General features: G+C 39.2%; 1 protein-coding gene across 5 annotated transcripts in view; it reads left to right on the top strand.

Annotated features, from left to right (window-relative positions):
- The window catches only part of PTPN13 (protein tyrosine phosphatase non-receptor type 13), a 112059-nt gene that overhangs the window by 59041 nt on the left and 39120 nt on the right, over positions 1-13898 (top strand). For all 5 annotated transcript variants that reach the window (XM_059844008.1, XM_059844007.1, XM_059844006.1 and 2 more), the window contains exons 8-10: positions 4949-5044; positions 6709-6808; positions 13109-13328. In XM_059844008.1, the coding sequence (XP_059699991.1) occupies positions 4949-5044; positions 6709-6808; positions 13109-13328 (416 nt within the window). The remainder of the gene's footprint in view (positions 1-4948; positions 5045-6708; positions 6809-13108; positions 13329-13898) is intronic.

Genomic DNA, 13898 nt, shown 5'->3' with positions numbered 1-13898 from the left:
TGAATTTAGGGGTGAAAAAGTGAATAGTTGCTTTACAAACTTAGCACTGTGAAATCACTGAAGTGCACATACTTCCTTTTCTCTTGAATTCTGTGTTCTGGGTTTCTGAGTTCACTGTGGGCCATTCCAGTCATGCACAATGACACATCTGTTTGATGTCTCTGTGGTGCTGCAGTGTGATTTAAATTCATTTGTGACAAAATAGATTCTCATGTGGTTGATCTGTCCAGTAGAACAATACTCAAAAATAATTTTAATGAATCTGAGAGGTAGGATAATGGACTGATGCTATTTTGGTTAGCAAACTCCAGCTGTTGATTTTACTGTGACAAGAGATGCTGGCTTTTCAAGGAAGAAGGTATTTGTGGGATATCTGTAAAATACAAGTACTGTGGCATCAGCAACTATTACTTTGTGCTGAGTTTCACAGCTTAACATTGGGTAGTAAACCGGCTCTAACAATTGCATAATTGCACAGCAGAATGGGATCTGCTTTATCTCATCTGTCACGCTTTCAGCAGCTCACACAATCTGAGATTGTCAATTTCTGGTCAGTACATTGCATTCTCAGTTGGATAAAACAGTTAAATTAAAACAGGCAAAAAACTTTGTTAGACAAACTCTGTCTGGGCCTGTGTTAGTTTACATACCTTATCCCAGATGGCATGATCCAGATCCAGAAAACAGGGGTGCCTTTCTAAATACAGGACCCTTGAGTTCTTACCAGACCCTGGCGTTGTTAATCTCTGTGCTTTCCTTTCCAGCCTAGCACTAGAGATGTGTGTTCTCTGCAGTTTTCCAAGGCTACATTTTTCTACATTAGATTACATCTAATCTAAGGTACAGTAGGTCCTGCCAGGCCCTCTGCACCAGATGGGGCTCCCTTTGGGGGTTGCCTGGATAGCTGGTGACTTGGACTGCATGTGCAGTACAGCTTTCTCATGTGGAATGTGAGAGGTGGAAATCTTGCAAGTTAAAATAAGCCTGCTCCCCTGGAAGTCTGAATGGGATTGCTTCCTTTGTCAGTTGTTGGATGTGAATCCCTACCAGGAATTTGACTGGATCTCGATGTCCTTCCTGTTAAACCTATACTGGCTTGCATAAGATAGTTCAAGTTTTCTTAGATGAAAAGAAAAAAAGGAAAAGCAAATATGAATCTAATCTATTGATTTAACTCATGGGAAGGAAGTGAGTGACAGCTTCTCCTGAAGGACAGTGAATGTGTTTTAAGTGGTATTATAGTACCACTCTCCTGTAATAGACACCCACCAGCAAACTTCAAAGGGCAAACAAGAGCTCGCTCCCTGTCACGAAACCGTTGGTTCAATTCTGCCGCCTTCTCTGTGCCGCCAGAAATGATTCTGTAATGATGTGTGTTTGAAAACCTGGGTATCTGATATGACTGGTGTTCAGGATAATGAAATTCCAAGCTGAATGTGGTTCTCTGATTTCTGTTGAAGTTGGCTGAGGTGAGGCTCTCTGTGAGTGACTTGTCTGGGCTTGCAGGTCTCGCCTTGCGTAAATAGCGCGTTTTGTTATTTCATGCTGCATGATGTGCCTGGGAGGTTGTGCTCTGCTGGTTTTGATAGGGAACTTGAAAAAGCACCACTGGAGCACTAAGCAGCACAAAGACAGACTCCCCAGCTTGTAATTCATCGTCTATCTTTGCATCATGGAGCTACCACATGCTTATTTTGCCTATTAGTACAAATTCTATATATTCATTTTAGTTACAAACTCTTAAAATGGGCTTTAACTCATGTGTTTTTCTTCTACTAAGGAAAGAAATCATTCAAAGTGTTCTGGTAAAAGATGTAATCTAAACAGTGAAATGTTAAGGAAGGTAACTGATGCCATTATTTTGGCTACAATGAGCTTGGTGTTTATAGAAGTTAGATCAGTTCTGAAGTCTCTCTTCAGTCACCAAAACTTAAAAAAAAAATAAATAAACCAAAAAAACCCAAGAAACTAAGACAACAAACCAAAGCCATTCAGAATTCCCAGGGAAAAGTGTAAATACGGGAGATAAGTTGTTTTATTGTAGTCTTTAGCTTTTGTTGTCATTTTTCAGCTCCTTCCCAGCCAGCCAGTTTGTCTAGAAGTTTGTCCTTAGTTGTGGAACTTCTGTATGAAAAGCTAAACTTTAATTTGATCCTAGAACTGGGACTTTGTGACCTTTGGAAGGCAATTCTTAATTAGAAACTTAGCTTGGACATGATCCAAGTGCCTTCTTTGAAGTTAAATCCTAATATGATACGTTAGAATTGAGGAGAACTTGCTGGAGGAGAGACCATAAATTATTTGGATGACTATGCAAGCATTATAGATAGAATATTCTCAATATTTACATTTTAATGGAGTGTTTGCAGGTCTGCAGTGCATATTCTGTCTGTGCCCTGGAAGGAAGGCACTTGGTAGAGAGGGGGTACAGTGCTGGAGGGATGTGTAGGGGTTGTACACAGATGTTTGTGTAGGCCAGCAGAGAACTGGAAGGAAGATGCCCCAGCAGCGAACAGTTCCACATCTGTATGTGTTTTCTTTAAACTGAGCAAAATGGATATAAATCTAGAGGATTTAAATGAAATTTCAGGATGTAGCTTCTTAATTGCTTTGAAACTTTGCCTGATAGCCCAGCATGGAAAGGTTGTTGAATGCTTCCAGCAGATGAGAATACATTTCCTTGTGTTCTTGGGTTGTGTGGTCTTGATTAGGGAAAAGGATGTGGCAAGACAGGAGTGTGGTCGTGTCTCCAGCTCTACTTGTAAACAGGTTTGAGCCTTGTTGGGCCTTATGTGGGGGTCTGTGACAGCATTGAGATAAACAGTGTGTGGAAATCCTGCTTTTTGTTTCTTGGTTCATGGACTTCTTGGCCTGCAGCATGGCACCAGCTCCTTCTAACAGGATGAGTCAGGAGAAGTCAAACACCCTGCAGAGTCCCATAGCATGCCACCACCTACTAACACTTGTCTCGTGGTCTAACTGCATATTTCTGTTTTACCACGGGTTTGGTGTTTTCAAAATGTAATGTCTCAAAGAACCAGAATGGAGCCATAATTTGTGTGCAATTTGAGAAGACCTGGCTGCTGACTAAGTGGAAAAAAATAAGTCTGTTTAAAATCTCACGTCCTTTTTTATTGTTCCCTCTCCATCATCTTGCTTCAAAGTCAGTTCAGCAGACTTGGAAAACCTACAGCTAATAAAACTACTGGGAAACAAGAGGTCTGGTTTTAGTTAAGCATTTCAGTACTGTAGCTCCAGTGTTGTGTGTGGATTGATGCCTCACTTAAGGGCTAGGAGCATTTTGAAGACACATCTCCAAAAGCTACCCACTGAATTTAGTTTTTATTTCCCATGGTAGGCAAGTAATTGCTAGACTGGGGGCAGATTTCTTTGTTGTAAAATCCACAACGTTGAAAGTAGCCATTGTGGAAGACTGAAGCAACCTCACTGCTCCCACACAGCCCCAGTGGATTCTTTTCATTTTGCTGTAGGTCCATACTGTTCCTTTCTGACAGTTAAATGGTAAAATGTTCTTTGGATAAATTATGTTTTATCCTGCTAAACTGTGCAACTGTGATGGGCTGGTGAGACCTGTTGGTTTCAGGAGTTGATTTGTAGCTTTGCTTACCTTTCCCAGTTTTCTTGAAGGTTCCCTATACAGCTCAGGTGAGCTGGGTAAAAGTGGAGGGAATAAAGGCTTTTAAAGAGGAAGGTTTTGGAAGCAGTCCAACGTGAACATGAACTAGTCTTTAGTTCTTGGAGTACTGCATTATCTTACTTCTTTTCATGCTTCTTTCCTATTTGGAATTTTTCCTATTTCTGTAGGAATTCTGTGTGAGTAGTGTTGTTGACTAACCTGTCATCTGACCTAACAGAAGTTATGCAGCAGGTTTATTGGTCCCTCAGAATTTTTCACCACGTTTTGTTTTCTGGGTGTGAAAAGTTGGATTTCCTTGATTTCCTTGCTGCAGCCTCCAGAAGCATCTGCTCATGTGTTCCCCATTTTGTATTCTTGCATTGCATGTTCCTTGCTGTAGTGACTGGCACTTGTTTTCACAGCAGTTACATGTGCTTTTTCTATATCACTGCTTTTGTTTCCAAGAACATTAACTATAGTCAGACCAGAAACAGCCTTCTGCCAATGAGGACACCTGAGGTTTTTGCCTCCTTTTCGCAATGAAGCATTGGTATTCCCAGGATGTAGAGACTCTCTTTGTGTGTGTTTGTTCTGCTTTTGTGCACATTCTGGTATGGTTGTTGGCTTGTGCTTAGGAAAGTTCTGGGAGATGGTTGCAAATGTCAAGTACATACCCCCTTCTGTGGAGTCCTCTGCTCCAGTGTGTTATTTATGTAATCCCCTGAGAGTAGGAACTGAGACTGCTGTATTGATTTCTCATCACATCATTTTAGCTGTTCTGGTTAATTAAATATCCTCTAGGGGCTTACTATAAATGATTGTTAATCATATTTTGTGGATGTCGAAGATGAGCTGAATTATAATTTTCCAGTGCTTGCTTTATCTCTCTGGATATTTTTCTTTTTACATCATAAAGGAGCCAGGGACTGAGTTCTCGTGATTGCTTTTTACATGCAAGAGGTGCACACCAAACATTTCACCTGGTTTGTTTGCAGGAGGGATCTGGTTTTGTCTTGGGTCTCAATGGGGTTTTTTTAATACCAGTTTTAACTTGGAAGTGATGTTGAGGGAAGTTCAGAGGAGGTGGCTGCATTGGGATAGTCAGGAGCTGCCAGGCTGACCACAGAACCCTCAGGCTATGGGAACAGAATGGGACTGCCCAGCATCCCCTGGGTCTTTGCTTTTAGACTCCATAGCCACAGGCATTTTAAAATGGTTTGAAAATATTTTTTAGAAATTTAAATGTTTGTGTTTGATTTTTACATTATGACTGTTGCTTTCTACTTCTGATCCCTTGGTTTAAACTTTCAGAGCCTTTGAGAAGGTACAAATCTTATCACAGCGATGTTTATAGTACTTCGAGTGAAAGTCCATCTGTTATTTCTTCAGAACCAGATTTCAGGCAAGGTAAGACCTATGTTTAAAAACTAACCAACCAAAATCCAAAGAAACAAAAAACCAAAAGAAAAACGTTGGAGGTGAAAACCAGACTACGAAAGCCTTTGGTAGGAGTCTTGCTAATTGTCCTGATGCAAAGTTCCAAGATGATGAAATTACAGCATGATGTACAGATCAGCGTAATGTGCAGTCTGTTCAGAAATGAGTTTGACATTTAGCACTCTGAGAGGGAACTTGGTAGGAAAAGCTGGAAATAGTTAACTTTTTACTTGAAGTGTTCTTCTAAAATAACAGAAAATGCTGCAGAAAAATTATGGAGTTGTTGTTAGTGCTCAGTAACAGTGAATTACGAAAGCTTCATGTGGGACCTCCATAGTGTAGTTATATCAGTGGGTTCTATTATGAGGGCTAAGTGGTTTATAATTTATGTACCAAGGATTTCAGTGTTATGCTGAAGTACTAAATAGTACAGGCTGTTAGTAAGATAAATTTAAGTAGTTTATATTTAATCAATCACTTGAAAAAGCAGGAGATGATACGAAAGATTGTTTGCTGATGTACGGCAGGAAGAATCATCTTTGCAGAATCATTATTAAAAATGGAGACAAATCATTTGATGAAAATTAGGAAAGAAAACAGTAGTTAGGAAGCTGGAATATAGCTGCACTGTATGTATTCTGTATGCACAGAATTCCAGCCCAGCCTCCATGTACACACTGCTCTCTCAACCTTCTTTGTCATTGTCCGTCCTTGTGCTCACTGAGCCAGAAGCCTGAGGAGCAGTAACAAGTACTGAGGCTCCTGTAATTTCCCTTTGCTTGCTTGCAATTTGGAACAGACTGTTTATGTGTTCCGGTCCAAAGTCAGCAACTCCTAAGTTTGTACAGGCAAGATAGAGCTGCCTCTTGCTGCCTTCTAGTAGAAGTATATCTGGGCTCAGTGAAATGACTGTAAAAAAAAAAACCCCAACTATTTCTAAATCAGTGTAGCTTTAATGCGTTCTGCAAGAGCTCTCCTGCCAGCTCTGTTTGCTGAGAGTAGGTAAGAGTAGGAAGTGAAGTACTGTGTAAAATCAAGCTTGAAGTGAAGCATCTCAGGTGCTGCCACTGGAAGATCTCCCAGCAAAAGCTGTAATTTTACAAAGAGAATCACAGGTTAATGTATTGCCAAAAGGGAAAAAAACCTATAAATTATAATGAGGAGTCAGATTCCAGGGACAGTGATTAGAAGTTCAGGTACTGCTTTCTTAACTCCTTGTTTTGTGTACTGGATGCATAGTTAACTAGCTGCTCTCTTTCTGGTCTGCAGTAGTTTTGTATGATGTCTCTGCCATGTTTGTCTCAACTCCTGGCTGACCAAAAAGATATGTTACCTTGGGAATGGGTATATGAAATTGTGTGGAGTTTTATTGTGATTTCTTTTAGGCCTTCCTTAGTATTCTTCTTCAAAGAACTGTCAGCTGTTTTTGTTGGGGTAAAACTGTAAGGTAACTCTGAAAACTGAAATCAACTTCATAATGTTAATTTGTTTGTTACTGTAGTGCCATTGTGCAGAACACATAAATTCGATTCCTTCTGAGGAATCTCATATGGCTGATAAATCCTTGAGGTTTAGATGGGATTCATCTGTGTGCTTTGTTGCCCAAGGTGTTCATTTGTCTTTTGGTTTGCTAGTGAGAAGAAATGAAGTTTTCAAGAGAGATGATGCCAGTGGTGTGTTATCAGGTGCTGATGATATCTCCACATCAAGTCAAGCTAATTCTCAGAGAACAAGGTAAACCCTTTGAAAACAAAATGGCTTTTTCTTTGTCAAAGAATGTATTCTAAATCTGCAGGTAAAGTTTTTCACTCCCAACCCTGCTTCTGGTTAGGATTTAAAAAACAAAGCATGTAATACTGAATGAAGATAGCATTTCAGAATTCTGTATTGCATTCTGAAGTAAAAGTCTCATGATGCACTGTAATCTAGAGGTAAGTTGGGTGCCCACATTCAATTCCTATGTTTAATGGAGACTGGGTTGTAGTCAGGTTGTTATAACTGTCAGAAGGTCAGAGGCTATGTTCTATTTGGAAATATCTAATTATTTTTTAATCATACTTTTCCAGAACAAAGTTTTTGAATTTACTGATACTAATATTTATTTGTGGGGTTTTTTTTATTTAATAATGAAATGGAAGCATGCTCATTTCCTTGAAATATGTCAGAAGCAATACATTTAGTTTGGTTGTTTTGGCAAAATCTTTAGTTCATGTTTTTGTGTTTGGATTAATTTTTTTTAATACCTCAGCACTTATTAAGCAGGCCAATTCAGTAACAGCTTATGCTTTTTGAGTATTGCTTTGCTGTGTAGTGTATTCAAATATAGCACCTGTATGAGTTTCATTTTTCCAAATGCCATTCACCAGTACAGCTTTAAAAAATAGGGTCTTTGAAACTTTGAGCATCACCTTTGATACAGCATCTTTTTAATCCAGCAGAAGCATATCTTCCATATCTGTTACGTTTTGAGAATGGTTCCACTCTAAAGGTTTGAAAAGTTTTACTGACAATGACCTTTTGGATTTAAAAGTTTCTTCTGGTCTCTGCCAGATACCTAATCACCTTGGAAGATTTTATCAAAATTATGCAGATAATTTTTGTAGCAAGGGGTAAAAAATAAAGGCACATCTCCTTCTTGCCCTCTTCCCTCATCACATCACAGCAACAAAGCCTGCCCTTGGCAGCTTTTTGCTTTGTATGCTGTAGATCAGAATCAGTATTACTCAATATTCTAGGATATTTATATGTTTTTGGCATATTTTGGAGGAGAGCCTACTCTATCCTATTAAAGAAACCTGAAAATGTGTGAAGATTGGGCCTGTCTTGGGTGATGTGACACTGCTGGTGAATGTGTCCTTAAAGCAAAGGGTAAATAGGGCTTAGAGCCATGCTTTGAACATGAGGATGAAAATAAGTGAGAGGCTGCTCCTTGCACTATATTGTGTGCCAGAAGTGGATCTGGGTAAGGCAGGGTCTCAAAGGAACTGCATCTCAGGGCAGGTGAGCACAAGGAGAGTTCCTTGGAGGTCATACAGCTTTTGGTTACCTCGTTTGATGGATGGGTTTCCTTGCTACCTGCACTTTGCCTGAGAAATGCAGAGTCATCTAAAAATCTGTATATTGACATTTCTGGCAGGGAAGATGTATTTGGGTGCAGCTTAACTGAGTCCACACAGTTTTGTTATCAGGAATATGATATCTGTGTGATGCTGTATGTGTTAGAGGTGTCCAAGCAGTCATGGGAATCCAGCCTGTCTTCACATAATGGATGTGCCTTTATGGCAGACTTCTAAGGGTTACTGGTTTATATTCCATGTAACCCTGATAAAGAACTGTTTTTACATTTTGACTTTGGGTTTCATGCTGCTTTAGCATCACACTAAAAAGGCAAATCAGATTATTGCCACTGCATGTACAGAAACAATATATAGATTTCTTATTTGCCTCTTTTTTTTTTTTTTTTTTTTTTTTTTTTTTTTACTTTGTTGAAAACTGCTAAGTCATCCTTCCTTCAGCTTTGCCTGGAACCCAGGAAATTGCCCATTCAGCACCCTAGTTGTGCTTCCAAACACTGGCAGCAATTTGTGGGTGCTGATAGAGAACTTTTGTTTCTATTTACAAAGTATTTCAGAAACAGAAAGTAGTATGTGGTATGTAAATGAGTCACATTGTAAGTGAGTCGTTGTAAATGAATCAGGCCTATTATGCAAGTGAAAATGCTGAGGTGAAGCAGCACATAGTTTCTCATGGTTTGTTTCACATTATTTTATATTACTCTGTTAAGACTGGTGCCTTTAATGGATGTAATTCATAGATGTGTGAAATCTAGAAGGAAAATATATTTTGCAAGCACAGCATAGACTTACCTGTTGTACTTAGCAATGGAATGAATTTTACATGTATGTAACTATGCAGTAGTTTTTAGTATTTTTTTAAATCTCTTGTATCCTTGACCTCCACTCTGATACCACTGCACTTGCACAAAAATATCGTGGTAGGGACCACAGGTAGCTATTTACTGATTTTCATAATTGTTCACCCATTTTTACAGGTGAAGAAGTTTGGGTTTTTTTCTTAATCTAACTACCAGACAGTACATGTATCCAAGATGAAAACAATAAGACTGCCAGCTAGTTTTACTAGGTTTTCTTGCAGACCTACTGAGAAACAGGACAGCAGCCACAAGCAGAATTCAGTCCTGTACTAATACTTATATTATACCTCCGTTACTAATATGAGCTGAATAGAAAACAGTGTGCTCTCTCTGTCTTACTACAGCAGCTCCTAAAAGATTCCTGTGCTAACAAGTGAAAAAGGAATTCCATCCAGGATGGTAGTTAGTTAAATGGGGGATTTCTAAGAAAATAACTTAATATTTTTATCCAGGACATTGCATGTGGCTGCTTTAAGATGTCCTGTGTTGCAACACACCAGGGCTTTTATAGATACAGAACCCTCAGGTCTCAAGGTAAAACTGGTGATAACAAGTAGGTCCAAGGAGCAGGATCTCAGAGTTTACAAGCTCTGGCTGGCCATTTGATTCCACAGTTTGGGGAAGTATATGCAACTTAATCCTGTACTTAAGTTCCATCAGCACTGGGAGCATGTTTCAGTGTCTCTCTTGCATTTAGGAGGCACCAACTGTCCTTCAGTACAAATTCATTTTACTGCTCCTGTGGCATATTCTTAGAGCCAGTCTGTTTAATTATCTGCAGAATTATCCTGATAAAATTGAGTTGTAAATCAAATAAGAGGGTTTGGATTTGAGGGAGGTTTCTTTTAAGAGAAACAGCAAAGCTGCTCAGAGTTATCAGAAGATGCAGCTTGTGCTGTTTGGGTGGGCATGCCCTGATGTTAAATTAGCAGAAGCCATAGACATTCAGTATTACCCTTCTTGTGGTCTGTGACCGTTGTTATCCTTAAAGCTTCTTGGAATGCATTCCTTGTGGCAATGGCTTGTGTCTTGTTTCCTCTCTGCTTCTTGTATTCCTTGGTTTTTTTCCTTTTTTACTTCTGTTTTCTTTTTCTTCCTTTACTATTTCTTCCTTTTTCTCTCTAGGAGCAGCAGCTGACATGGATCTCTTCTTTCTGTTGCCTTTTCCTTCCAGTAGATTTCATTTTCATACCCTTCCTGCCTTACCAAAAGGCATCCATCTTTCTCAGTCTATTCCTGACCTTCCCACTGCACTAATCATTAGGGAATGCCTACCTGCTTCCCTTCTTCCAACTTCCTTCTCTGATCCAATACCTGCTAATTTCTTGGTAAGTACACCAGGTGAAGAGAGAATTCACTTCCTTTTTTTTTTTTTTTTTTTTTAATGGGTCAGCCTTCCAGGTTGGTGCTCCCCTACCATCTGCAGGTTAATAAGCAGCTGTGAGGTTCTGGTTTGCAGTCAGACACTGATGAAAATACAGAGTAGCAGCCAAGTACTTGTCTGATGAAGCACCACACAAAACACACTTCTGTGATGCTATCTGTTAGGAATGTAATTTAGACTCTTGACTCTTTTTTTTTTTTTTTTTTTCTTCTTCTTTCTTCCAGTAATAACATTTGCATATTCAGAACTTCAGGAATGAGCTCTCCTCATTTCAACATATTTCCTTTTCTGTAGGAGAGATGCATTCCTTGTCTTGGAACCTAAAGGCTGAATCACATTGCTCCCCAGGAACCTGGCAGTCTGACCAAGCCAGAGTTCATTTCACTGACCCAGGATGCTGAAATGTGCAGATTTATGTTTGGTGATAGTGCTTACATACTAAGACAGGAAAATTTGTAAACCCTTAGGTTTTTGAGCTTCCTCCAGGGACACCCCACACCCACCCAAATATTCAGAGAAATTAATGTCAACAGAGATGATAAAACCAACCTAGTGATAAAAACTTCTCATTGCTGCTGTTGCACAGGGCTGTATGTTTTTAAACAGACAAGATATTTTTCTGGAGTAGGTGTTTTCACAGTAGCCGGTTTTTAGATAGAGCCAGTTGCAACATGTCTTTCTCAAATGTCTTTGATAATTCATAGATATTTATGTTCAGAAAGTGTTTGTTTTTGTTTTATTTCAGAGCCCATCCTTAGACCTTGATCTGAAGGGTGCTTGTGGGTGTATTTAACTTAGGGTTTTGTCAATATTCCCATATATGTCAATCCTAACAAGCTTCCTCATGGTGAAAAGCTGAGCATGTGCACATGTGTTGGCAGGTCTGAGGCCTTTTCTCATTTCTTTGTCCCTTTAGGTGCATGTTATTCAGTCTTTTGGAGGAAAAAAAAAAAAAAAACAAAACAGAGGAGGGAGAAGGGAAATAAATGCTGTGAAAGCCCTGCACAGGGGAAAGGATAATGGGCTTCCATTAATACATTTATTCCATAACTACTCTGTGTCTTCCCTCAGCTTCTCTTTGAGGAATGTTAGTGTTGTTCTCTTATATTTAACTCTTCTTATTCTACGGCTGGTTTTGTTTGCTAACCAATAACACTTTAGTATTAAAAGTATTGTTATTATCTAGTAAGGTTGGAAAAAGATGAAAATAAAATTTGAACTCACATCCTGTTAGCAAGTGTACTGTCTGGGACAGGTGCATTTTTCTCTTAGCTTATTAACAGATTTGTCACTCACATATCTTTAGGTTCTCCTAAGAAGGACATATATAAATGTGATGTATTTTTAAGAAGTCAGTATGTTACCTTACTACAAAGGGCCCTTTGTCACTCAGTGCACAATTGCTCTCTATTTTTGTTTATTTCTAAACCTGACTGCAATGATACACAGTCTTCTCAACATTTTCTTTGCTTTTTCATGTTTTTCATTACTCAGTTTCAGTGCTATGTTTAACATTCCGCTCAGAAATGCCAAAAAAATGGACTTTTTTGAAAGCCACCTTAGTTCCCCTGTCCATTTCTGTTTAAGAATTGCCTCTGTATAGTTTTGTTAACAGGGAGAACATTGCTTTTTTTTGGTTTAGGATTTCTACAGAAGGCACAATTGATTTTTGTTTAGTTTGGGGTTTGAAGATGTTTTTCTGTAAGCATGGGACAGAAAGAAGGGGAGTGGAAGTTGGTGGGGTTTTTTTGGGGTTGTTTTTTTTTTTTTTTTTTTTTTTATTATTTCTCAGTTGTTCACATTTCCTAACCAGCTATTTTATTTTTCAAATAAAAAATGGCTTTTGTTTACACAAACAAGACATGAATTTCTTTCCATATGTAAAGAATGAGACTGATGGGATGTTTGGGATCAATACTTGCAGAAATTAAATTGCAAATATGTTGCTGTGGGTTTTTTTTTTTTAAATACTGATGCATTTTTTGTTTGTTTTTCTCTTTTTTCCCTTCAGATTATAAATTTAGACTCTAATTTAGTCATCGGGGTGACTGTATATCAGCCAGGCCATTCTTGGGAATTTAAAAAAAAAAAGGAACTATTTTCAGCAAAATTAGATTATGGAAAGATTAGTGTATGATATTTAGAATACTTTAGTATATAGGATGTTATGACATAAACATTTTTATGTAAACATTTCAAGCTGTACTACTTCTCAGGAGAAATCAGGGAATAAATAGCAGGCCCTTGCAAGCAGAAAGTGTTGAAGCAATATTTACTTAGAGAAAGTACACTATTATGTCAATTTTTTCTTTAATGACATGTTTTTGAGCATGCCTTTTTCACAGTCCCCACATGAATGCAGAAATTAAGATATTTGCAAAGCATTAATACTTCTCTTCTTCTTGTGCATCTACTAATTTTGCACTGATTCACTGGGTCTGTAGTGTTGAGTATTTTTTCAGACTGCAGCTGAGCCTTTATTTTCATGTGAATAAAGGAGGCAGTTCTGCAGGCAGCTGCAGAAACCTGGTGTGTTGTTTTCTGCAGTGATGGATTGCTGCACAGAGGTAACCTCCTGGCTGCCAAATAAATGTGTTCAGTGTGGTATTTGCTGGCTGGTGTTTGTGCTCTGTGCTCCCACCTGGGGATGTGCTTAAAGCAGCAGAATGTCTTAGGCATAGCTGCTGATGTGTCATCCCCTCTGACCTTCCTGCAGGCAGCATGAAGCACCATTTGAAGGCAAGCTAATAAGTCAAGAGGTGATGCTGAAGCGGCAGGAAGAAGAAATGATGCAACTGCAAGCTAGGATGGCTCTGAGGCAGTCCCGGCCTAACCTCTACCCAGGGGATGCAATTAGATCCTCAATGCTTGACATCACCAGAGACCCACTGAGGGAAATAGCCCTGGAAACAGCCATGACACAAAGGAAACTGAGGGTAATGCCCTGAGCTCAGGTGAATTCTTGTTTTCATTGAAACACAGCGGTGTCTTGGCTGAAACTCTTGTGTGGGATTCGTAAACTGGGTCCTGTAATAAGCAGTCATCAGGAGATGAAATACCAGGTGTGTGGGGTTGGCCTACTTTCACAGGGTAAAACTTCTGAGATTTTGTGGCATTAGTGGCTACAGAGCCTAAAGTGGCATCAAGAGATGCTAAAGCAGACAGCAAGGCTCGACAATTGCATCAATTAAAGAGTATAGCATCCTAACAAAGGTAAGGCATAGGTTTCCTCCTCTGTTCTATGGTGTTTGCAGCCACTTCATTTGCATTTCTCTTCATGGAATGTGGATGTGCCCTGCCAGCATCAGAGGTTATTAAATGAACAAGTTGGGAAGGTAAAGAGAGAGAGCATTCATTTGGCTCCTAAGTTCACCCTGTGCAAATCCCCTTTACTTTCCCAGCTGTCTTGGTATGTGGATGAAATAGGGAATTACACACAAAGAGGGAGACAGAGGTATATAGGTATATTTACAGAGGTAAACAGAGTGTCTGATGTGTGGAATAGA

This window comes from Haemorhous mexicanus, chromosome 4 (genome assembly GCF_027477595.1).
Source record: "Haemorhous mexicanus isolate bHaeMex1 chromosome 4, bHaeMex1.pri, whole genome shotgun sequence".
Taxonomy (NCBI): domain Eukaryota; kingdom Metazoa; phylum Chordata; class Aves; order Passeriformes; family Fringillidae; genus Haemorhous; species Haemorhous mexicanus.
The sequence above is the reverse complement of the archived record's forward strand: the minus strand, read 5'-3'. Positions and strand labels throughout refer to the sequence as shown.